The following is a 25,936-nucleotide window of genomic DNA, read 5'->3' on the forward strand; positions in this document are numbered from 1 at the left end:
TAACATATTTTAAAATAATCATTACATTACAAATTTAATAAAGTTTAGAATAAATCATTTATAATTGAATCTATATTAAATTATTTTGTAATATGTTTTTCAATGCACATTGCTTTGTACGGTTGAAAAAATGAAAAAATTCACGAATGTTTTAAAAAGATTATTGATTATTTATTGAAAACTACCATCTTCACAACATAACATAATAGCAATTATTTTCTTAAATACATATACTACACAATTTTTACATTATTATGCATGTTAAATTAAATACAACATTTATCACGTAACCACAAATCTGCATAATTAACCAAACAAATGCACCTTCATATCCATTATTTAGAATAAAACAAAACCACTATTTAAAATAAACAATAGAATATGAAACAAAAATTAACCAAACATGTAGTTAGCTAGAAACAAAAAAAACAAAAAAACAAAAAAACAAAAAAAAAACAAAAAAAAAAAAACAAAAAACAAAAAACAAAAAACAAAAAACAAAAAACAAAAAACAAAAACAAGAACAAAAACAAAAACATAAATTAACTTGAAAAATATGCATAAATTTTAATGATAAATTATCTTGTTATAGCGTATATACTGCATATATGTATGGTTCTAGAGAGAGAAACTAGTAGATAGGTTAAATGAGATTTAATAATTTGAATGTGAGTCAACAATATATATAGTGAATACATAATTTGAAATTGGAGACAACGGGAGATGTTGAGAAGATGAAGACGTTTATAACTTAGCTTGTAGGATTAATTTAAGCAGGAGGGGGGAGGGGGGCAAATATTTTGAAGGAACAACAAAATTTTAATATTCTATATAATATTTTTTTTAAAATTTAATATTATATTTAATATTTTTTAAAAAAATGGGAATGGGGGTGGGGGGGGGGGGGGGGGGGAGATTGATAAAAGAACCTGGCCGAAGTCAGTCTTGTGTGTAAGTCTGGAGCGGGAGCTACTTCTACAGCAAATGTTGACTAAACTCGATCGCTTGGCCAAGGACCCCCTTTGGCATACCTTTGCCTCCGCCCCTGACCTTAAGGTAACCAACTAATTATATGATGACTAGATTTTTCAAGCTCATTTGACAGGATAATGTGGCTTCCATATATATTTAAAATGATATGATATGTTATATTTTATTTTATTTTTAATTAGTAATAATGATAAGAATTTTTTTTAAAAAAAAAAAAAAAAAAAACTTTTTTTTCTAAATTTGGTTGAATTATTGCCACTAACTGTCCGTCGTATATATTGTTGTTATTGTCAACCTTTTCTCACCTTTCTCTTAGAAGAAGGCCACGACCTTCTAGACTTCGAAGAAGACTGTCTTGACCTTCTTCTAGGTCTGGAAGAAAGTTATCGTTGCCTTCTCCAAGGTTTGGAAGAAGTCCATCTTGACCTTATTCCAAGTTTGGAAGAAAATCATTGCAACATTATTCCATATATGGAAGGATGTAGCAGTGCCTAGTAGACAGGATGATGAAAACTTGTCATTAATTAATAGCGATAACTAGATGACGACAGTAGTGAGTGGTGACGTCATATTATTATTTCGACATATTATTATTTTGCTTTTCAGAGGTCGATATATTTTTATCCCGCTTTTCAGCAGTCGATATATTATTATCCCACCTCTCCATAGTCTGCATATTTCTATCCCGCTTCTCAAGGGTCAACATATTATTATCTCAATTTTCAGCGGTCGACATATTAATATCCCACTTCTCAGCGGTTGACATATTATTATCTCGCTTCTTAACAGTCAACATATTATTATCATGCTTCTCAGCAGTCAACATATTTTATCGCGCTTCCACAGCAGTCGATGCGTTTAAATCATGCATCTCAATGGTCGATATATTCCGCTTCTCGATGGATCGCTAAGTTACCCTTCGAGGCGAGAAGTCTCAAACTCTCAGTGAGCCCACATGAAGGGAAGACGGACGCTAAGTTACCCTTCGGGGCGAGGTGTCTCAGTGAGCCCATGCAAAGAAAAAGCGGCAAGAATCTCTTTCTTTTCTTTCTTTTTCTTGTAGGGTACGTGTGAGAGCTAAGTTGTCCTCACGAACAACGTGTATGGAAAGCTGTAAAAACCGAATATAAGAGAGCCTTTCAAACCATGAGTTGAGAGAGTCAAGGCATATAGAATGTTGGGGGTGTCTATACTTTCTTTGTTCGTCAAAGACAACCAAAGAAAGTGAGAGACTTATGATGGCGCCATGGGATTCCGGGAACCCATTTTATTGGAAAAGCCTTGACCGAAGCTGGATGTCGATATTTATTGATGAGGTGTTGGCCTAATAATAACAATAATAGAAATCTATCGTGCTAAGGAAATGAGGGAGCCTTGAGCAAAATAAGCTAAAGAGTTGTTGCGTGGGGGTATCAAACTTGCAAGCCCCACAAAGCAACACATGTCTCACCCCACAAAGTCACTGCTTATCTTGTATATTGTAGGGCAAGAAGTTCCACTGCACGTACGTATGGGAAGTGCGCTGGAAGCAAAGTAGGGGGACACGTGTGGCCAAGAATAAAGACTAGCCGATGTCGTACACTTGTCAAGCATCCAGAAGATCTTTAACGCTATATAAGGCTCCCTTGTCTCTCCTTAAAAGACATTCCTTGGTCTTGACAATCCTTCATAGTGCTATGGGTTCCTAACTTCTAACAGGAACACTAGGGTTTGACTCCTATTAGCTACAATATATTTCCTAATTATTTATAGTTCACTATTTGGATTATAACTTGTACTCCTTGTAGCATTTATTTCTTATTAGGGCCGTCGTTTTGGGTGAGTATCTCGAATTTTGTACGTCTTCTTTTTAGCATAATGCTTAATAAATAATACTATTATTTTTCTACCCCGTTTTGTACTTCCATATTTGATTTACGGTGGACTCGATCCTGACAAAACCATCAATCTTGTTGATGGCATGTGAGCCGATTTTATTCGTTACACAGCCTGTGTCATATTATATTCATATGACAACTTGTGTGCATATCTTGAGGTAGCCTGTGTGTCATTTTGTTGTCTTCTGTGACATGCGTGCCTTTTTCTGCTCGCCTGATTTGCCTCTGAACGACCATTTTAGTCAGGGCGTATATGTCATTTTGGTTTTGCAAGGCTAAGGGTATGTCCTCCTTGTTTTTGTATTCTTTGTTTAATTGGTTTTATTAAAGTAATTGTTCTTCTACAAAAAAAATATATTTTTCATATATGTTGTATCTCAGGCTCTCAGCGCTACGCTATACTTATTTCCTAGGTCACCCATCCTGTAAATCAACCACGCTCAACTACGGAGTTCTTTGGTTATATGGTTGTCATATCTTTCTTAAAACCAATTTATGATAAGTATGTGGATAATATTAACCATTTAACTACATTCTACATGGTAAGTCGCAACATCATGTCTCGAATCGAGTAGAGGTTGAACTCGACCGACCCAACTAACGTCCAACAATATACTTTAATTGAGAGCCAAGCCTAGAAAGGACATTGCACTTCAGTTTGTTTTCCCTTTAGAATGCATACAAAGACAAGTAAGAAAGAAATTCATTTAAGGACAAAGAGTGAACTTTGAAAGATATCTGAACCCAATAACCTGATATTCACATGCTTTTATTTATATTTTTGTTTTAATTGAGTCAAGTTACGTTGATAAATTGATAATATAATGTAATCTTAACTTAAAAAAATAAAATAAAAACATGTACACCTCATAAAAATCTAAAATTAGATTTTGCCTCAACTAATAAATACCATATAAAAAACAGGTAAGGAGTGGAGGAGTGAAGGGATGACCTTGAATATTTGCGTGGCTAGCAAAGCAGCCAAGCATTCACACCATGTTTGATCATCTACATTTTAGATATTCCAAAATGTGCCATAGCTATTAGCTTCGTTGTCCACAATAATAATAATAACAATAAATGTTATTTAATTGGACCACCAAACATCTTATTCATGTGGAATTACGAGCTACGGCCATAATGGGTCTGAAATAATATAATCGTTATACCGTGTACTAGGACACACACTACATTGTGTGTTCTGGCTCAAAACAACGTCGTTTTTATAAGTTGTGTGGAGAGTTGACGCAATTGACGCCATTATGTCCGTTACAGTTTTTATTTTTTATTTTTACACTTGTGTTTATGTGTATTTTGTTAAGAGTTTAGATGTATTCTGATTTGTTAAGAGTTTATGCGTGTTCTGTTAAGAGTTTATGTGTATTATGTTAAGAGTTTATGTGTATTATGTATTATTAATTATGTATTATGTTAGGAGTTTATGTGTATTCTACTATACAATTCTGTACATTCGAAACAAGATTTTTTTTTTAGAAGTTAACGGCAAAAACGGGAAGTGGAATTTCTTTTTTTTTTTTTTTTTTTAAAGATACAAAACGACGTCGTTTTGGACCAATTTGTCGGTCTGAAAGGCAAATTATGTTATGAAATATGGGTCACATTGTAACGTAGATATCATAGATAAATATTCATTTTTATTATACTAAATGTTTGTTTTTAATGTATAAATAGAACAGAGAAAACAATATTCATGCATATTTAAACAAAAAATATTTGCACATATTTATATATTTTGGGAAAGTTTTTGAATGCTCTACTGACTCTATTACAATATGTAGTATCTGTTCATATACTTTCTCAACATACTAAAACACAAAGAACCAATAACGCATCCACTAAGGCTCGAACTTACAATTTTCCAAATGAAAGTCTAACCCGGGTACCATTAGACCACATAGTCCTAGTTTATTTTAGGAAAGTTAATCCCTCTTTATTTAAGAAAAGTATTGCAATCCTAATTGTAAATAGAACAACAGAGTTTGTTTCTCAGAGAGGATTTGGCTTTAGATTAATCATAACTATAATTTCAAAACATTAAATATTATATACAATCAATTACTTGCAATTCCAGAACTAACAAAAAGAAAAAAAAAATTATTTTCACAACAATAACAGACATACAAATATATAATATAAGCTAAGATACATGTAAGATAAGAACTGAAAACCAACAAAAAACCTTCGTGTACATAACAGGAGTAAAGAAAGAAGATGCCAAATTACAATGGAACATGGTCTGAAGATTCAATAGTCAGCTGTTAACATTTCTTTGTTCTGCATTTGTGGCTTACATTCCATTATACTTTTTTTTTTAGATTGATATCGACATTATCTCATGTGAAACGATTACACACAAATTTTATGAAAAGAAATCTAAAAAATAATATTTAAGATATTAAATGAAATACCTGCACATTAGCTTTGATATATGTATTTTTGTTTGTGCGCACAAATTTGTTTATATGATAATAAATTATAAAATTTCAAGAAAATAACACTTTTAGTATTTAAGTGGAGTTAATTCTTAAAATGGCCTTTCGATTATGATTTTTTTTTAAAATTAGTTTCTTGACTTTTAGTTGCATATAAAGTGTTCCTTCAACTATTGAATTTTAAGTTAAAATAATTTTTCGTTAATTTTAGTGTTAAGTGGGTGTTAAAAAGAAAGGTAAACAAACTAAGTTGCTACTTGTTAGTCCCGTCAAACAAAATTGTCGTATACTCGTATTCCAAATTGACTGAATTTCTGTAATTATATGTATATTTTTTGTGAATATAATAATCTTTATTGTGATTTTTATTTATCTCTCTCTCTCTTTTTTTTTTTTTGAATGCTTGATTTTTATTTATCTAAAAAAATCAAAAAGAAATTCTGGCCTCAATTGCTTTAGGTGGACCCACTGGACCGGACAGATTCCAGATCTACACTCTTCCAGTTTTCGCCCTCTTAGGTGGATCTACACTTTACGTCGACTTCCATCCCTATTCACTAGCCAATATGTACCCAATAGAGTTTTTAGGATGATTTTTGAGGAGATTTTTTAAGTTTGAAATTTTATGTGGAAGAAAGAAAGATGATAGAGAATGGTGGATTCTTATCGAAGGAATATGTTTTCGTCTTTTAGTGTCCGCCTCACTAAATAATATTTTAAAAAATAATAATTGATGTATCTTAAGCTTACAAATCGTGCTCAGTGAGTGTGTGTACTATGTGCGTCCAATGGGCATGTTGAGGGTGGCCGCAAAGTGATGGCCTACTTGTCTCTTAAAAACTTGTGTAAAAATCAAACTAATAAGGATGTTCGAATAAAAGTAGTTGTCTAGAGATTCAGCATAGTTAGTTTATTGCCTGACTTAATGGTTATAACTAAATTACTCAAGATACTGAAAAGTATGAATTGGATTCCTTGTGCGCACATGTATACTAGGATCTGATCGGAAGACTGATTGCTCGACCTATGATTTACATCTGCATAACTTTAGGGGCGAGGTTCTGTGGACGTAGGATTAATCCGATGAAGTTGAGATCACCCAAGTTTAAGAAAAAAAGTTACTCCGTACTTGCCATTTACCTCCATAATAATTCTAAAAGCGGGATGTTATGAGTTTAGAATTCATCCGACGAAATTGATATCACTAAAGTTTTTTTTTTTTTTTTTTTTTAAAGAAAAGTAATTAACAGTCCCACCAAAAGTCAACGTTTTTGTGATCTATCACCGATCAGCGTTAAAAGGTGCATACAAAGATCATAATCCGCGAAACACTTGATCAGATGCACAGTCTCCCATATAAAACTCGAGCGAGTCTCTCACATGGCGGCTCGACTCGGAGAAACTCAGTGGAATCGTGATCACTGATCAGCAATCTCTCCGTTTCCTCCACAAATGGCCACCATTAACGGCCTGCCCACGCCTCAAACCCTCCGTTCTCTATCCAAACCCAACCCAAAGACCGGTTCCCCATCCCACTTCAAGCCGACCAAGCTCCAGCTATTCCCCAGGCCGGTTTCCAAGCAGTTTGCGGCCGCGGCGGCGAAGGAGCTGGACGTGATTCCGGTGCAGAGCAGCGACAGCACGGACCAGCAAGGCGGCGTCGTCGACGCCACCGAGAGAGAGGCCGAGGGCGGTGGCGATATTGACAGTATCGTGAATCAGGTGGTGGTGGTGGGTGGGTTTGGAAATGAAGGGCGGCTGTCGTTCGAAGGGCCCACCGGGTTTGGCTCCTCTTCGTCGTCGTCGTCGGCGGCTTCTTCGAGCGGCGGCGCCGGAGAAGAGTTGGGTATGGAGAAGGTTGTTGATAGAGCTATCAACGCTACCATTGTTTTGGCCGCCGGCACTTTCGCTATCACTAAGCTGCTCACCATAGACCATAACTACTGGCATGTAAGTCCGCCTGATTTACTGTTACCAAGTATTTAATTTAATTTTTTTTAAAAAAATCTTGAAGACTTATATGTTTATGCGAAATTGGCAATTAAAGATTTGAATATTTGGAGATTTGATAGGCCCTGTCTTAAAGAGATTGCAATATTTTATGGTTTGAAAGCTTTCAAATTCGGAGTGTTTTCTTTGGTGCTGAAGAGAAGAACACTTTGAGATCCTTCACTTTTGCTAAAATAAAAACATTATAGGTTAGCTGTTGATTAGTGTTATATCTGCTATTCTGCTTCAAATTCTTGACTGATATGATTAAACATTGGAAATTCAACAAAATTAGGAGAAAGGGGCCTAAATCTGTGCTTTGTGTTTTGTGTAATTAGCACTTTTCAGCTGATTTTGATATCTTTGAGTGCTTGCTGATACATTTATATTTGCATTCAAAGTTTCTTTCCATTTCCATGGATTAATTTCTTGCCCACAAAAGACGAAATTCCTCGCCCTGGCTCCCCTGACCCGACCGGATTTGTGGGGGTGGTAAATCACAATGACTTAGCGTCCCATTAGGTGGGAGGATCAGTACTTGATGTCCACCCAGGCTCGATCCTGGATCTTGCCCAAAATTTGCCACCTAGGAACTAACCGAGCTACCCTTGCGGGTTATCTAGATTAATTTCTGCTTATGTAGTTCTTTGATCTTAGTTTAGCATATGGCAAAGATAATTCATTTTTCCCCTTTCCTCTGTTAGGGATGGACCCTCTTTGAGATATTGAGGTATGCACCCCAGCACAACTGGAGTGCATATGAGGAAGCGCTTAAAGAAAACCCCGTTTTGGCGAAGATGGTGATAAGTGGAGTGGTTTATTCTCTAGGGGATTGGATAGCTCAGGTCAGTGGCATTTAATACTCCTCTTAGCACTTGCAATTGTGATTGTTGGTGACCATTATATTTAATATGTTTACTGTTGTAACTGCAGTGCTATGAAGGGAAACCGCTTTTTGAATTTGATCGTGCACGCATGTTCAGATCAGGTCTAACTGGATTTACACTACATGGATCCTTATCTCACTATTACTATCACTTCTGTGAGGTATTTGTTATGGATCTATATCTTTTAGATTTGTACCCTTGATACATTCTTTGAATCTGACTGAATCGTATGGTAATACTCTCACTACAGGCACTCTTTCCTTTTGATGATTGGTGGGTGGTACCTGCCAAAGTTGCATTTGATCAAACTGTTTGGTCAGCAATTTGGAACAGCATTTACTTCACAGTTCTTGGATTTTTACGTCTTGAATCCCCTACCAGTATCTTCAGTGAACTAAAGGCAACATTTTGGCCCATGCTTACGGTAAGAAAGGCCATATTGCCCATATACTTCTTTAAATTTTTTTTTTTCAAACCAAGGGCAAACTTCAGAGAGCATGGCCCTGTTTGGTAAATGGCTGTTAGCTGTTAGCTGATTGGGTTAATTAGAGGGTATAACTAGTTTATAACATTAGCTGTTGTAGAAAGGTTTGGTAAATTAGTCGATAGCTGTTTGGTATAATTTCTTTTCTCAAAAAGCCAAGTGAAAAAGTTGTTTAAGGTTCGTTTTGAATTTTAGCATTTTGGAGTTACAAAAAGCTAATTAACCAAACACTTATATTATTTTTTAACCAAGTCAAACAATTAATAGTGGTCAAATAAGCCAAAATTGGCTGATAGGCTAACTATTTTACCAAACAGGTTTTAACAAACACCATTCTTCTGATTAAGTTGAACCATTTGATGAGGATGCTTATTCCTTATGCAAAGTTTGAGTCTTGATTGAGTAGTTCTTTAGCCTTGTTTCCGTGTAAAGCTGTGTTGGAGTTTGAGTGTCCATAATTCTATCTGTAGCCTGCTTCAACATATAAAATTCTCTTGTCTTTATACTGATGAATTCGGCTTCATGCAAAGAACATTATTCTGATTCTTGTTTTTCAAGCATCTGGGAATTTGCAGTCTCGAATAAGTTAATTGGGATATTATTCTGACTTGTTATAATTTCTGTTTTATTTTTGTTGCTGTTTTACAGGCAGGCTGGAAACTTTGGCCATTTGCTCATCTAATTACCTATGGCGTGATCCCCGTTGAGCAGAGACTGCTTTGGGTTGACTGTGTAGAGCTCATTTGGGTTACAATACTCTCAACGTAAGGACACTAAATTTTTGTTAGATCGAACATTTCTATATACTGAACTGTTGCATTTTACTATGTCTCCCCGCTAACTTTATTTGTGATTGTCTGTTCTAGTTACTCGAATGAGAAGTCAGAAGCTAGAATATCCGAGGAATCAGTGGAAGCAACTTCCAACCCTCCCTCTGTAGGCCCATCTCAGGTATGCAAATTAAAATTAATATACGATATCGAAATAGTGCACATATTCGATTTTAGCATCAACTAGTTGAACATTCATGTTATAGTTGGTGGATATTCGATTCATTCACTATTCACTATTCACACTAGACATGGTGCACGGGCACATATAATTTGCATGCACAATGACTCGAGGATTATAACCTTCCCGGATTCATACTTATGATGTTCTACCCTCGTTTGGCATTTGTTATAGAAGTAAACGGATAGAAAACCAAGAAGCGGGGAAAAGATTGGAGGAAGAAGTGTTTGTGTGCTCCTATTCCTATCTAGCGATAGCATCCTCTTTGTTGAGGGCCGTGGCTTTGGTATATATGAATGGCGGCGTCAAGGTAAATATGGCTGGAGAAAAATGGGTGTGCTATATCTCTCAAGTCTCAACTCCATTTGTAATCTATACATACATGTATACTACCCTTTCCTCTCTTTGTAAGCAAAAAGTCTTCAGTACCTTGGAATGTAAAAATGTAGTCTCAATCTTAACTAATTTATTCATACTAATCTTAGGGAACACTTACAGCATGTTTGGTTCACGGAATGAATTTTGAGGTAATAGGAATGCTATTCCATAAGGAATGAAATAGGCAAGGAATAAAATTGTTCAAAATCGTAGTATGAAGAATGAAAAAGGACTTGAATTGTGTATTTGTGTGTTTTGTATTGTTCCTTAGAAAGGCCAAACCCTTATTCCCCCCTTCGAACACTGAACTTCTTCATCTTCACTGTTTGTGTAATGCCTCTGTATCTTTGCTTATTCTTTCTCACACTAAAACCTGATTTAAAGGCATAGTCGTTATACATGTCGTATGCATCATCAACATAACTCATTGACAACCCTAACAAATACCGATCATCTGCAAAACACACAGTTTTAAATAAAATAGAGAGATTGGATCCTATATACAATGGGCATCATATTTCTAAGGGGGGTGTATTCAATCCTGACTTTTGTAGAGTTTTAAAGACTTTTAAAATGATAGATTTTAATAAACTTTGATTGACTTTTATAGAGTCGTTCAAAACTTTTTAAAACTTTATAAGACTCTATAAAAGTCTATATAAAAAACATTCATAGACTTTTATCAATTTTTTATTTTAAAAAGTCTACAAAAGTCATTGAAATTCTAAATTGAATACACCCTTACAAACTTTCAATAATTTTGATTCTTATCATTTATAATTTTTTTACAAAACATTTATAATATATCATAAAATTCTTCTTATTATATAGTTCTTCACTCACAACAACATTCTCAACATTATTATTTTTATCCATAGTATGCTGAGACTTATATGCTAATTACTTATATATATTATTAATAAACATAATAAAAAAACTATTTCATTATAAATTCATAACAATATTGAACAATAAAATTTATAATAAAAGAATTGATCAAATAAAATATTTAAAAATATAATTACAAGTTCCATAAAATAAAAAAATTAAAATCTAATATTAATAATTAATAATATATATAAAAATTATACTTCATATATTGCTTAGGCATCACGCAAAGAACTATTATTTGCAATAGCAATTTGAGACTGCGAACAACAACAAGGTGCTACTGTTTGCAACCCCAAATTGTTGTTGCAAAATGCGAACAGTAGTTCGCTATTCGTAGTAACCTGTTGTTTAATATATATATATATATATATATATATATATATATATATATATATATATATATATATATTACGAATATAAACATAAAAAAAATCAAAATCAAAATATATAGTATTTATATATATGAATATTATGAAACATATACTAAAATTTGACGATGAAAAATTTACTTTGTTCATGTATTTAGGGAGAATTAGAGAAAGTTAGGGATGAAAAATTCATAGAAAAAATAAAAATCAATATAAACAAGCAATAATGAACTAAAAATAATATTATTTCAAATTTTTAGAGAAAGATTGTAAAGTTCAGGAGAGAGAAAAAAATGGTAGAGTTTAGGTATGAGGAAAATATAGGATAATGAATAAAAAGAATAATTTTATTAAATTTAGATAGGTTTATAAAGTTTAAATATGGAGAAAAATAGAGCTTAAATAGAGAGAGAAAACATTCAGAGTTGTTAGAAAGAAAATTTTGAAATCTTGGGGTTTGATGGTTGGATTTCAACTATGTATATTTGAGAAGGAAAAGTCTACAAAAGTCCTAAAATTAAAAAGTATACAAAAGTTCATAACTTTTTGAATACCACATGACTTTTAAAGACTCTTTAAAAGTCTTAATCGAATACCACACGACTTTTAAAGACTCTTTAAAAATCTTGATTGAATACCGCCTAACTTTTAAAGACTCTCTAAAAGTTTAAATTGAATACATCTAAACTTTTAAAGTTCATAAAAGTTTTTAAAACTCTACAAAAGTCATGATTGAATACACCCCCCTAAGTAGAGGAGGCTACGAGTATGCCAAATAAATCCAGCAACAATCGTTATCTTTTTTTTTTTTTTTTTTTTTTTTTTTTTTTTTTTTTAATTTCAGATTCGTTATAGGAGTATATGTTCATAATTTTATTACTATATGTTCATAATTGTAAGTTAATAATGTCAGAGCTCTATGTTCATAATTCAATAACTGTACATTCATACTTCCATAACTGTACATTCATAATTCCGTAACTGTACATTCATAATTCAATAACTGTAACTTCATAATTTTCGAAACTCTATGTTCACAATTTTAGAGCTCTATGTTCATAATTTTATCACTATATGTTCATATTGTAAGTTCATAATGTCAGAGCTCTGTGTTCATAATTCCATAACTGTATATTCATAATTGCATAACTGTACATTCATAATTCCGTAACTGTACATTCATAATTCAATAACTGTAAAATCATAATTTTCGAAACTCCATGTTCACAATTTTAGAGCTCTATGTTCATAATTTTATCACTATATGTTCATAATTGTAAGTTAATAATGTCAGAATTCTGTATTTATAATTTTATAACTTACATTCATAATGTCATAATTGTACATTCATAACCCTATAACTGTACATTCATAATGGCACAAACGAATAATGTCGTTAACGGCGAGACAATATCAATTTTTTTTTTTTAAAAACTGGAATGGCACATTTTTCTTAAAAACGACATCGTTTTGGACTCGTATCAACAATGCATTGTAGACACGAGTCCAGAGCATAATTTGCCACCCAACAATGCTTTACAAAGAAATAAAGTCTTCAATCTATCTAGCTAAACTACATAAACTGAGTACACATAAATAATTAACCTTTACATCATTCTATACAGGGGCGGAGCCACCTGTGTGTAGCAGGGGCCTTGGCCCCCCTCCCCCAACAATTTTTTTTTTTTTTTTAATTAGTACTCCTGTATTGAGGAGCAGCGCCGCAACAGGGGCCTTGGCGGCTTGGCCCCCTCCAAAACGGTAGGTTGATGATTTTTTTTTCTTCTATATATTAGTTGTAAGGGGATAGGAGCCTAACACACAGGGTTTAACCACAAAGCCATATTGACAAATCCAATCACAACCTTTGACTAAGATGTATTTAAGAAATGAAAAATAGGAGGGTTTCTAATAATCTTGTAGTCGAACATTCTTTGAACTATTTAGCCCAAATACTCACTACTGCTTTCAATTACATTTTTTTTATTATTTGTAATTGAGATTAAAAAAAAAAATGATTGATATATACAAATAGATCAGAACACATATTGTCCTTGATTTTGAATGCAAGTACTTTTGGTCTACATTCTTTGAACTATTTAGCCCAAATACTCACTACAGCTTTCAATTACATTTTTATTATTATTTGTAATTGAGATTCAAAAAAAAATGATTGATATATACAAATAGATCAGAACACATATTGTCCTTGATTTTGAATGCAAGTAGTTTTTGATCAAAGAGATCTACAAATTGTGTAAGATAGTAATGTAGGTTGATTATTTCTAATATCTGAAAATGACAATTTGAGCTTTAAGATCATCAATTGTGCACACTTTGATTTTGAATAATAAACAATGTTGTAAAATGAAATGATGATTCGGAAAGAAAATGCATATAATCTAAATATCATATCCACATATCTATAAGGTGTTATATTTTATAGTGTTTGTTGGCCTATCAACTCCTAACCGGTGAACTTGCAGGTCATATACTCAAAGAGGTAGAATAAACATAAAGATGCAGGAACCAAGAGAGTAGAGAGAGAAGAGAGCTTTTTCTTTATTCATATTCTTCACCTTACATTCTTACGTACAATACATGACAATATATATAGATATATAATACAAAAGTCATAATGATGGTATTAATAATAATTGTTACATCCATTACAAAAATAATGTCAATTTATGATATATTTATAACACAAAACAATTTAGTATAAATTCAATTATTATTCTCTCTCAAATTGTGATTGGCCCCCCGCACCAACAAATCCTAGCTCCGCCCCCGATTCTATATGATTATACTAGGCACATAAATTTATACCATATAGGTACATAAATTTATAAAATAAGACACATAACCTAATAAGACAAGCTACATAAACATTATGTATCTTTACTCAATTACCACACTGTGATAGGTATAGAAGTCATGACTTTAGGCACATAATTTTATAAAAGCATACACATAAACTCATATAACAATACGCATAAACATATTAAGTGTTCACATAACTATCCCTTTGAGTTAGGTACGAAATTCATGCTTGTAACGTACATAAATTCATAACATCAGGCACATAAACCCATCACATGAAACACATAACTTAACTACCAATACTCAACTTCATCTACATACAAACTCTATTCACGGATACAAATGTTCTCAAATAGCAATTCAATCATACCAACTCAATAATAATTCAAAACCAATCCTAGAAACCTTTCTTAGATAACTAATTAATCATCGCATACCAAATACAAATTCAATCACATTTTCAGGTAATTGCATCAACAAACAAATAAAAATCATGCGAAAATCTGTAAACAACAAAGCATATAGATCGCAACTTTAAAAAATGAAAATTCATTTTTAAGTAGTATATCAAATAATAATTTTTTTAGCATATAAAAAATAAACTTTAAAAAATTAAACATTCATTGTATTAAAAATGAACATTCAATATACTAAAAATGAATCTTATGTCAGTGTTCCACCTCACAAGGTGAACTATAATCCATGTACATGGTATAATGATTGACTCAATTTAGAGGATGAATTTAACACTTTCACAATATATAATTTTTTTTTTTTTTGAAGATAGTTGATAGAATATATTCCTAGACTTTCTTACCATACCATCTTTTGCCTAATGAGAATGACTTTGAGTGATTGAGGTGAAATCATTATACCATGATCATGATTTATTTTGTAAAGTAGACTATTTGACATAAGGTACATTTTTAATATGCTAAAGGTTCATTTTGAATATATTGAATGATATTTTTTAAAAATTAATTATTTATATACTGAATATTCATTATTTGGTATATTTTCAAATAATGAATTTTTAGTACACAAATAATAAACCTTCCATATATTAAAAATAAATATTTATTTATGATCCGTGGTATATTTTGCCGGTCAAGGCTGTTTCATCAATTGTTATACCCTGCACCACGGCGCACAGTGTACTGTGCGCCTCGCGCCTCCCAAAACGACGTCGTTTTGGGAGGCGCGGTAGGAAGTTGACATGATTATGTATATTTGTTTATGCAATTGTGTATATTTTTTATTTATGTATATTTTTAATACAATTATGTACATCCGAATCAGGAAATTTTTGTGTATTATGTTAAGAGTTGATGTGTATTATGTTAAAAGTTTATGTTTATTATGTATTATGTTAGATTATGTGTATTATCTTTTAAAAAAGAGTGTGTATTTTGTTATATAATTATGTACATTCATGTATACAATTATGTGTATTCTAGTATAACATTATGTACATTTTTGAACATGAAATTTTTTTAAAAAGAAAATTAATTGCCAAACACTGGTATCGAAATTTCAAAAAAAAAAAAAAATAAAAATTGAAACGATGTCGTTTTGCATTTGGGCGCACAATGCAACGCGTGCCGTGGTGCAGGATATAAATTGCCCTGTGGCAAATTATATCATGCACCATGGTGCATGATCAATCATGCACCGCTCGTCCTTTTCTTAAATGAAAAGAAACGGTGTTTGTTTTCAGCCGTATCGCACCTTTTCGCAAAAAGTAATCATGTTATTCAGTGTCATTTTGTATACACTGCAGTTTCAGTTCAACACAACTTCAGTTTCATTTCGATATAACTATAGTTTCATTCAATATTTATAGACTCAAATATGTGAAAATGTTATTTAATTTTATTTTATAATTTATATACATTATAGTTTCATTAAAACACAACTACATGATCATTTTGATATAATTACAGCTTCATTGTACAATATACACTCAAATATGTGAAATGTTATTCAGTTTCATTTTATATACACTGCAGTTTCATTTCACTATAAATACAGTATCATTTTGATATAACTGCAGTGTCGGTTTAAATATATTGTAGTGTCAGTTGATGTTTAATACACCAAACAAGCGGACTCCGTTAACTATAACGGCGGACCGTTTATTTACTTAAAGAAACGACGCCGTTTTTGACCGGTGCACCGCGGTCTATGATATAACGACCCTTGCCCTGTTTCATCAATCGTTATGCCATGGAACCGTGTTCACCATGGTCCCAACGGTGTTAGTGCACTGTTATTATTATTTTTTCTTTAATTAATCGCCTGACTTTTATTCTTCATTTTCACATTTCGCGGTTTCACTTTAATTTGAGGTGAGCAATGATTTCGGACATTCATAAATTATGAATCTATGCCTGCACATTCACTTTGAAACCACGCCTACACATTCCCGTCCGAAACCATGGTTGCTCCTCTGTAGCGCAAGCTTCTTCTAACATTCATAAATTATGAATTTTCTGTTATGAGATTATGAATTTTCTGTTATGAGATTATGAATTTACAGTACATTCATAATCTCACAACAGAAAATTCATAATCTGACCAAACGCGCGCGGTTAACATCACATTAGCGAATTTTGTTTTGTTTTGTTTTGTTTTTTTTTTTAACGTAAAAATGACGCCGTTTGGACCCTTGTTCACCATTCATGGTGAACACGTTTTCAGGGCATAATTTACCGTGTTTCATTGGCCCAACCATTGGGCACCAAAACAATCCTTTTTAGACCATTTGGACCCAATTTTTAAAAAGTTACGTTGGACTTTTTAAAATGGGCCAAAAAAAAAAAAAAAAAAAAAAAAGAGGAGCAATTTGATTCGATTATTACCTATAAGGTAAGTTATTGCAAATTATGCCGTGCAATCGCATGATGCACACGGTTGAAAAAACGGTACCGTTTTGATTAAAAACGATGCGTTCGATTTAAAAAAATAAATTCATTTTCAATTGTGGCGTTATGCTAGATATTCAGAAATTAATGAACTATATATCCAGAATTAATGAACTTTATATCCAGAATTAGTGAATTATATATCCACACAGGTTACTGGTACTTTGTTTTGGTTTATGGCAGTTCGTTGCGTCTGTGTATTCAGAATGAATGAACTATATATTCAGAATTAATGAATTATAAATTCAGAATTAGTGAACTATATATTCAGAATTAATAAATTATATATCCAGAATTAGTGAACTATGTATCCAGAATTAATGAACTATATATCCAGAATTAGTGAACTATATATCCACACCGAAAATGGTGGAAATCCCGTCGATTGGAGTTTAAAAAAAAAAAATTGATTGGTGGAGTTAAACGGTGCCACTAACGGCACCGATACTCCACCATAGTGGGTCGCCTTCTCACCGGAGAAGGCAACCCAGGTAGTGGGAGAAGGCAACCCAAGTAGTTTCTACCCAACTACCTGGGTCGCCTTCTCCGGTGAGAAGGCGACCCACTGGGCTGCCTTCTCACAGGAGAAGGTGACCGGAGAGTTTTTTTTTTTTTTTTTTTTTAATGAATTAAATTTTGAATTAATTAATTATTATTAAAATCTAATAAATGTGGTTTGAATAAGGGGGTGCAAATAGCATTTTGACTACCCATTAGGCTATTTGCACCACCTATGTATTTATTATAATTTTTCACCTTTTTAGATTTTCAATGTACTTTATACCCCATTTTAGTCAAAGGGGGGTGCAAATAGCAACACCCTATTATTAACTACTAATTGTCCGGTGTGATGCACGAACTATTATTAATTTAACAAATTTATTAATTAAATTTTTGACATTTTTTCAATTAGCAAAGAAAGTAATGGTTGTGGGAACAAAAAAACGTACTTGAGTTCTTGAGCTCAGAATTAGTTTGATTAAAAATGTAAGTATAACTATGCAATGTAATATTTAATATTTTTAAAAGTTTAATTATGCTATTATTATGTTGATTTTAAAGTTTATTGTTACTTGTATTATTATTTGAATTTGATTTTTTTAAAAGAAATTTAAATTTGAAATAACTACTTTAATTATATAACTAACGTATTTAAATAAAACTTGTAAATAAAATAACATGCATTATTTATCGAAAATCTCCACCAAAAACTTATTCATTTGAAAAAGATTATTTATGTAAAAACTATATTTATTTTATATCTAATTTCTCCTCTTTATATATGTGGAGTCAAATTAATTATAATTGAGGTTTAAATGAATATATACACAAATTATATTAAATATAAAAATTCACCAATAAATTTGAACACAATAAACTTTTTTTCATACTTCATTATGCTTTAATATATATAGAGATAGAGATATAGCTATAATAATAAAATATAATTTATAAAATATAAATACACATAATAACTTCAAAAAAATATGTATAAATACATCTACCCACACAATTAATGCATTCATACTTGCTAATCTTGTTTGTATCAAAATTCATTCACACTTTGGAGGGAAAATTTTGTGGCTAGGTTATGTTTTATTATATATAATAATAATAATAATAATATAGATAATAATTCCGTACAATCAGTTATTCATGATTTAATATATTTATTTTTATATAAAAACTCCTTATTATTTTTTTGAAAGCAAACTGTGGTATATTTAATTGAAATGAGGAGTCTGGTGGGTGCTGATTCCAGTACATAGCAGTAGAATGCTGAAAAGCAGTAAAAGTTAAAGCATGTGCTAAAAAATTATCTGATATAGATATAAAACTGATTGAATAGTAATCAAAGAAAGACAACGATGCTCTGCAGCTATCAATGACATAACCTATGTACGAACGAATTAACTGTAGACGGTGGCGATGTGAGATATCGCTGAAGTATTTGGCAATCTGTGTAAAGCTCTACGGACCGCTCCCCCCGATCCTTTAACCATGACAAAATTTTCTTGCATGCAAAAGTTTCGGGCATTAGTGGTGATGAACAATCTACTAGTGGAACACTGAAGGCGGAGATATATCTTCCATCCAAGTCGAGAAGGATGGCTCCTGCTGTTGCCTTGCCGGTTGTGTGGTGGTAGCCTGCATCCATTCGGCATACCCTTGGCAGTAACACACTTCTCGGCATAGTGGCTACATCAGGGTGGTAATTCGGTGGCGGCAAGTGAGTTACCGCAGGGTGCACGTCCGGCTGGTGCATGGCAGTGGCGGAATGAGCATGGTTCCAAGCCTGCATCGTTGCGGTTGCTACCGCAAACAGTTTCTTCGGTCGGGGGAGGCATGCGTCCCACACCGCTCCATTCCGCGCCCTCCAAATATGATATAGTATGGCTGCTGCATAGATAACTTCATTAGGTTCTAGAACATTCAATAGTTCATTAAACCATATATGAAAAATATTTGTGATAATATTTGGCATTGGAATATTGGATTGATTCCATATGGCTTTTGCATAATCACACAAGGCCAAAGCATGCATAGTGTCTTCATATAGCAAACCACACATGGCACATAATGGATCCAACTCTACTCTCTTTATAAGTAAGTTTCTAGTAGTGGGAAGAATATCACTAATAGCTTTCCATAGAAAAGTTTGGCGATTTTTAGTTTCCATAGGGCCAGCCATTTATCAAAAGCCCCAATTATTTTCCTCATAATTTCCAATAATTTCCAATAACCTGCCTATAGCCACTTTTTATGGTATAAATTCCTTTTGGGTCCCCATACTAATACCAAGTGTCTTCATAATCTGGGGATACATGTATTTTCATAATGCGAGCCACATCAGCCTGCTCAAATAAATCAGTTAAAATAGAATAATCTCACGAGCGTGTATCCTGGTCAATTAATCCCACAACTCTGGCATCGGTTATCCGATAGTACTAAATTTATAACACAACACATACACGTTGTACATTTACTTATTTTACATACCTACTAATTTGTTTTAGGTACAGAACTGATACTCTTAAGGTACAAAATTTTATAACACAAGACACAAAAGCGCGAAACATAAGACACATATACACCACAAATGTTATATATTCACCTATTTTCAAATCTGATTTAGGTGGAGAATTTATGTTTTATACACACATAATTTCACAACACAAGGCATAAATTCATAAATAAGACACACGGTATGTTGTGTTACATAACTACTAATTTGTTCATCGTATAGAATTCATACTCTTAAGATACAGAATTACGTAACATAAGACATAGAAACTGATAACGCATACACATGCTTTACGTTGTTTAGGACTAGGATCAACAGTGCATTGTGGACCCTAGTCCACAGTATAATGATTGGTTTTTCATATGGCCAATGTCTCGCGTTTATATTTATATATGTGTGTCTATATATATATATATATATATATATATATATATATATATATATATATATATATATTAGTTTTACATGTGCATTGCGTGAATGGGCTAATGCCCAATGTTTATATTGAAATAAATATTTCAAAGTATATCAATGAAAGATTATATAGGAGAAGTTTATACATAGGTAATTGAATGTCGAATTTGTTTATTTAAATATGTAATTCAGAGTATATGAATAATTTATTGATAATGAATAATTTTTTCTAAATAAAGACATTGTAGACACATAATTCTAAATTAAAGAAATGCATATATATTATTTTTGTTGTAGCCATGAATTTATTTATTTATAATTCAAGAAGAGTAATAGTATGAGAACTTAATTATGTCAATTTTGATTGGGTTGTGGTTCGAATCTAAGACACTCCTTATGAAAATCAATGAATTGAGTAAGGTAAGAATAATAAATAGTTAACATAATATTCCGTTACTAGAGTTTACACTGATGGAGTGCATGGGTATTTAGAAAAAGGAAATGATATTGATGGGGAATATACTCCGGGTTCAGGCTCCCCGTACGCTCCGTGCTCCTGCTTGGGTCGGGGTCAAATGGTTCGGATCCCGGTCCACAGTTCAAGGTCAACCCGTCAACCCTTTACCCTATAAATACGGCATTAGCCCTCCAAGTTGGGGGCTTCTTCCCTTTCTCTCTCTCTCTAATAGACCTATTCTCCCCCTTCTCTCTAAAGCATAAGAAATGAATAAAAGAGATTTACTTTGTTCTACTACTATATTGTTCATACACATACATACATAACTACATAAGGTACATACATTCCATGTACAGCCCGAAATGAATTAGTACTATCAGATATAATAGAGGGTAAAATAAGAAAAAAAAATACTAAAATCAAAATAATCTGAACCATTCATTTCATCAAATAATTTGACGGCAATTTTTTTTAGTTCCCGCTATAGGCCTAATTAACTTTATTGGCTCTTAGAAGTATAGTAGATATTCACACACGATTGTTTTTTTCATATGGGCCTAACTTTCTTGCACGTGTATATGTGTGTGTGGGCAAATTATGGTCCACACAATATTATGTAAACCACAGTGTTGCAAAAATCGCGCCTAGGCGCCGATCTAGGCGCTAGGCGGTCGGCCACCTAGACGCCCTAGGCGCCCGCCTAGGCGCTCTAGGCGCCGATTAATCGCTCTAGGCGCCTAGGCGGTCCCCAGGCGCCTAGCGATTTTTTCAACCTTGGTAAATCATAACAAAAAGTACATTTTTAATATACTAAATGTACATTATGTAATATAATGTACATCCCCTGAATATAATGTACATTATTTTTGTACTGAGTGTACATTATTTTTATATTGAATGTACATTATTTTACAGCATACAAAATATGGTCCACACAATAATGATTGGTGTGTGTGTGTGTGTGTGTGTGCAAGATCAAATGAAAACATGGTCATCCGATAAAAAATGAAGATTGATCTCAGCCGTCCATCAAATTCATCAATGGTTGACGACTTATATTTTTAGTAAAAAATTACGATATCAATTTTATAATTATTGAAAACTTTTAAGATCAGAGTTTATTTTATTATTAAAGTAATGGTAAGATCTTAATATTTAATTTCTTAAAACGGATATATATATATATATATATATATATATATATATATATATATATATATATATATATATTCCAGTGAGAACATGTGCATATGTGAGAACATGAGAACACATCATGTGCATCCATCTAATACTTTTTAATGGTATAAATTATATTAAGTGTGTGCGAATGCACATTAAATGTGCGCAAACACACTTAATCGCGTTTGCACACATTTAATGTGCGTTCGCACACACTTAATCTAATCTAGACCATTAAAAAATATTAGATGGATTTACACGATTTGTTCTCACGTTCTCACCTAAGCAGGTGTTCTCATATGATCTTTTATATATATATATATATATATATATATATATATATATATATATATATATATATATATTGACACGTAAATATAATAGTACCATAGCACATACTACTTTATTAGATAGTGTGTTTGTGTAATACATACCATTATAGATGCGTATACGTATATAACTTCCTAAAAAAAATACATCTTATCAACAATGCGTAAAACTTTTTCGTTCAAGTAAAAATTCATATCTTTTCTATAATGCATAAAATACGTTCATGAAAGAAAGAGACGTGTAACAAACACAATTATACATATATATACGGGTCGATGTAACACATTTATCTGTAAATATAAGCACAAATCTTTTGATGCAGATACATACAATGAATTGAATTAAATCCTTCATTATCAAGAAGATAATAGAAACATATAATAGTGACATATTTCCCACCGCTGCATAATCCATTTCCTAAATTAAGGATGGTGAAATGAAATCATGTTAAAAGTTGTTTTGTACCCTTTACCTAGAATGGAATGCAATTAACGATGGATAATGAAGCAATAAAATTTCGTGGCTCTTAAGATAATGATTCCTTAATGACAGTGAGGTTTGGTCCCAAAGTCAGCAAAGAGAGAAAAGAGAGCTGTGAGGTTAGCCTCTTGTTGTCAACATGTGAGATCTATAATATTTGGGTCTTGGAATATATATAGTTAGCCATGTCTTATCAACTCATCCAAGATAATGACATCCATACCCACTCACATTCTCTCTTTCTCTCTCATTGACTAGACTCAAAATTCTATGAGGTCTCTCCCTCCTAAGGTTAAAATTTAGGTTTTATAAGGCAACTACAATCGAGTTGATCGGACTGTTAGTTTAATAATAACAAAGATTTAATTTGATTTTCAGTGGAAGCAGTTTAATTTATTAGTCTTTTTTATTAGAGCTAATTAGCTATGTGCAATCTATGCTGGTTTACTTGCCATCCTTTGTCGATAATAAATTATTTGTTTGTGTGTGCGTGAGAGAGAGTATGTAAATCATTTTTATAGTGAGGATTTATAATTTAGATTCTTTGTTATTGGTGATAAGAACTTATCTTGCTTTTGGTCTTCTGGGTATAATGGCATTTTACTTGTGTGGTGATTGAATTTTATAATTTTACTTTTAGTGATCAATTTTTGTTCAAAAAAAGAAACATTTCACTCTAAATTCAAAATGTCCATAGTGCTCTTGCATATATAATACGGTGGAGTTCCATGAAATTTTTACAATGTGAAAGTGTTTTTAGATATTTTTAATTATAAGTAAAACATTTTTAAAGTTGAAGGACTAAAAGCGAAACTTTTTAATGTCAATTACTAAAAGTTTAAAAAAATAAAAATAGTGATTATAAGTCAAAGGACTAAAAGTGGAATAAATGCTTGATGAATATTATTGATATATTTAGACATTGTAATGAACTAATGATTGTATATTTATTGAAAAAATGACCATAATTGCATTGTACTTTTATTCATATATATGAGAAAAAAGTAGCCTAGAATTCTATTTTTTTAAATATAATTTTTGGAGAAGATCAAATCAATGAAAATAAGTTTAAATTTATAATTATTTCCTTCCATCGATCACCTTCTAAATTGACCCTTTACCTCCATATATGCCATGTATTAATGAATAATATAGTCTCCATCAATAACGATAAAAAACAACAAATAAATATATTTTTCTATTAATTATACACCATATTATATAGCTTAGAATTCTTGTTTGACGCCGTCATGCTGCCGTTATTTACAACAAATCTCTTGATTCTTGATTTTTATTTTATTTTATTTTGTCTTTTCACAACCATTATGTTTCGATCATTAGTTTAACTGTTTAAGATTTTTGTTTTTATTATTTTTTTCATGTTTGGACTATCAGTTATGTAAATGAGTTATAGGCGACGTTTGATAAAATATTTAGTTTATTTGTCAATTTTAGTTAATTTGATCACTATTAGCTGTTTGACTTGGTTAAAAAAATATTAATATAAGTGTTTGGTTAATCAGCATTTTGTAATTTGAAAAAGCTAAAATTCAAAAAGCTGCTCTAAGTAATTTTTAAAAAAGAAATTATACCAAATTATAAACAGCTATCAGGTAACAGATAATTTACCAAACGCTTTTCTACAATCAGTTAATGTTATCAACTAATCATTCCCTCTAACCTGGGTACCCGGGTTGGACTTCCATTTGGAAGATTATGAGTTCGAGCCTCAGTGGAGGCGTTATTGGTTCTTTGTGTTTCAGTAGGTTGAGAAAGTATATGAACAGATACTACAATGTAATAGAGCCAGTAACTTTAAAAAAAAAAAAAAAAATCATACCCTCTAACCCAATCAGCTAACAGCTAACCCATTTACCAAATAGGATCGTAATCTTTCGAATTTGTGTTTATATATGATGGCAAATCTAACCAAGTTAGTAAGACGATTAACTTGGTAATTATAAAGTTTAAAATTTGACTCTCAACGGGAATAATTTATAAGCCTTCTTGGTTTAAGCCAGTCATCGTGACTCAAGAATATGAGTTTACACATCATCAATAATTTGTGTACGTGGTTAATGAATCATTGATATCAAAAAAGATTTACAGGACCGTATTAATGACATAGTATCATGCCGTATTCCAAAACAATTAACTCCCTTTTAGAATCGTTGAGTCTGAGTGCTTTGTTTTTTTGTTTTTGTTTTTGTTTTGTTTTTTTCATCAGGCTGAGATCTCCTTCCCTATTGAGGATTCGAATCGGGATAATTGCTGGGCGCTACACCTACATTAACACTTTTGACCACTGAGTTATGTGTGAGGTTTTTTTTTTTTTAAAAATAAAGTGAAAGGTGTGATTATGGTAAAAAGAAAATTACTTTTGAAGAATTACCATGTAATAATACAGTGTAAAAATTCTATTTATATATATATATATATATATATATATATATATATATATATATATATATATATATATATATATATATTAAAAATCATGCATTATATTTCAAGGGTTATATTTATGCATAAAAAAATTTTTACAAGTTAACAACAAGATTGATGTATTATATATACCATTTTGGGTAATTCAATTTGTACATTTTATTAAGGGAAATAATCCTCACAAGAATATAGCATATATGTTGTGACTGATAATTAAAAGGTACACTTTTTTCTTCGTATTATATTAAGATAAACAACAATAATTTTTACATATTAAGACTTTTTTGCTCATATTAAAAATTCAAGTACCATCCAGTATACAAAGTTTGATCTTCTAGTTCAGAGATATATTATATTTATTTTATTCAGCAGAAGAAATTAAAATATATAAATACCTATACATATTACATATTTCTATATATATAATTTTCTACACATCAAGATTACAAGATTTCTTTGCATCTCTATTATATATATATATATGATATGATTATACGAAACAAGCCAAAATTAAGAGTATATATAAAATGA

At 31.8% G+C, this 25,936-nt stretch overlaps 1 protein-coding gene and 1 long non-coding RNA gene across 3 annotated transcripts; both read left to right on the forward strand.

Moving 5' to 3' along the window:
• The first annotated feature begins 4,071 nt into the window (after positions 1 to 4,071).
• On the forward strand, positions 4,072 to 24,641 carry LOC109150589. The gene is made up of 3 exons (XR_002049183.1): positions 4,072 to 4,083; positions 4,192 to 4,198; positions 24,567 to 24,641. It is a non-coding gene; the product is annotated as an uncharacterized LOC109150589 (long non-coding RNA).
• On the forward strand, positions 6,653 to 10,196 carry LOC109150586. 2 transcript variants are annotated; one of them, XM_019298535.1, is made up of 7 exons: positions 6,653 to 7,270; positions 8,014 to 8,154; positions 8,243 to 8,356; positions 8,447 to 8,620; positions 9,329 to 9,444; positions 9,547 to 9,631; positions 9,866 to 10,196. In XM_019298535.1, exons 1-7 carry the CDS (start codon positions 6,773 to 6,775, stop codon positions 9,869 to 9,871), a joined length of 1,134 nt encoding a protein of 377 aa, XP_019154080.1. In that variant the 5' UTR covers positions 6,653 to 6,772; the 3' UTR covers positions 9,872 to 10,196. The 2 variants fall into 2 exon arrangements, with proteins under 2 accessions (XP_019154080.1, XP_019154081.1); XM_019298536.1 differs by having other exon boundaries at positions 9,869 to 10,196.
• Positions 24,642 to 25,936: the final 1,295 nt, after the last annotated feature.

The sequence above is a fragment of the Ipomoea nil genome, unplaced genomic scaffold, assembly GCF_001879475.1.
Source record: "Ipomoea nil cultivar Tokyo-kokei standard unplaced genomic scaffold, Asagao_1.1 scaffold2279, whole genome shotgun sequence".
NCBI lineage: Eukaryota > Viridiplantae > Streptophyta > Magnoliopsida > Solanales > Convolvulaceae > Ipomoea > Ipomoea nil.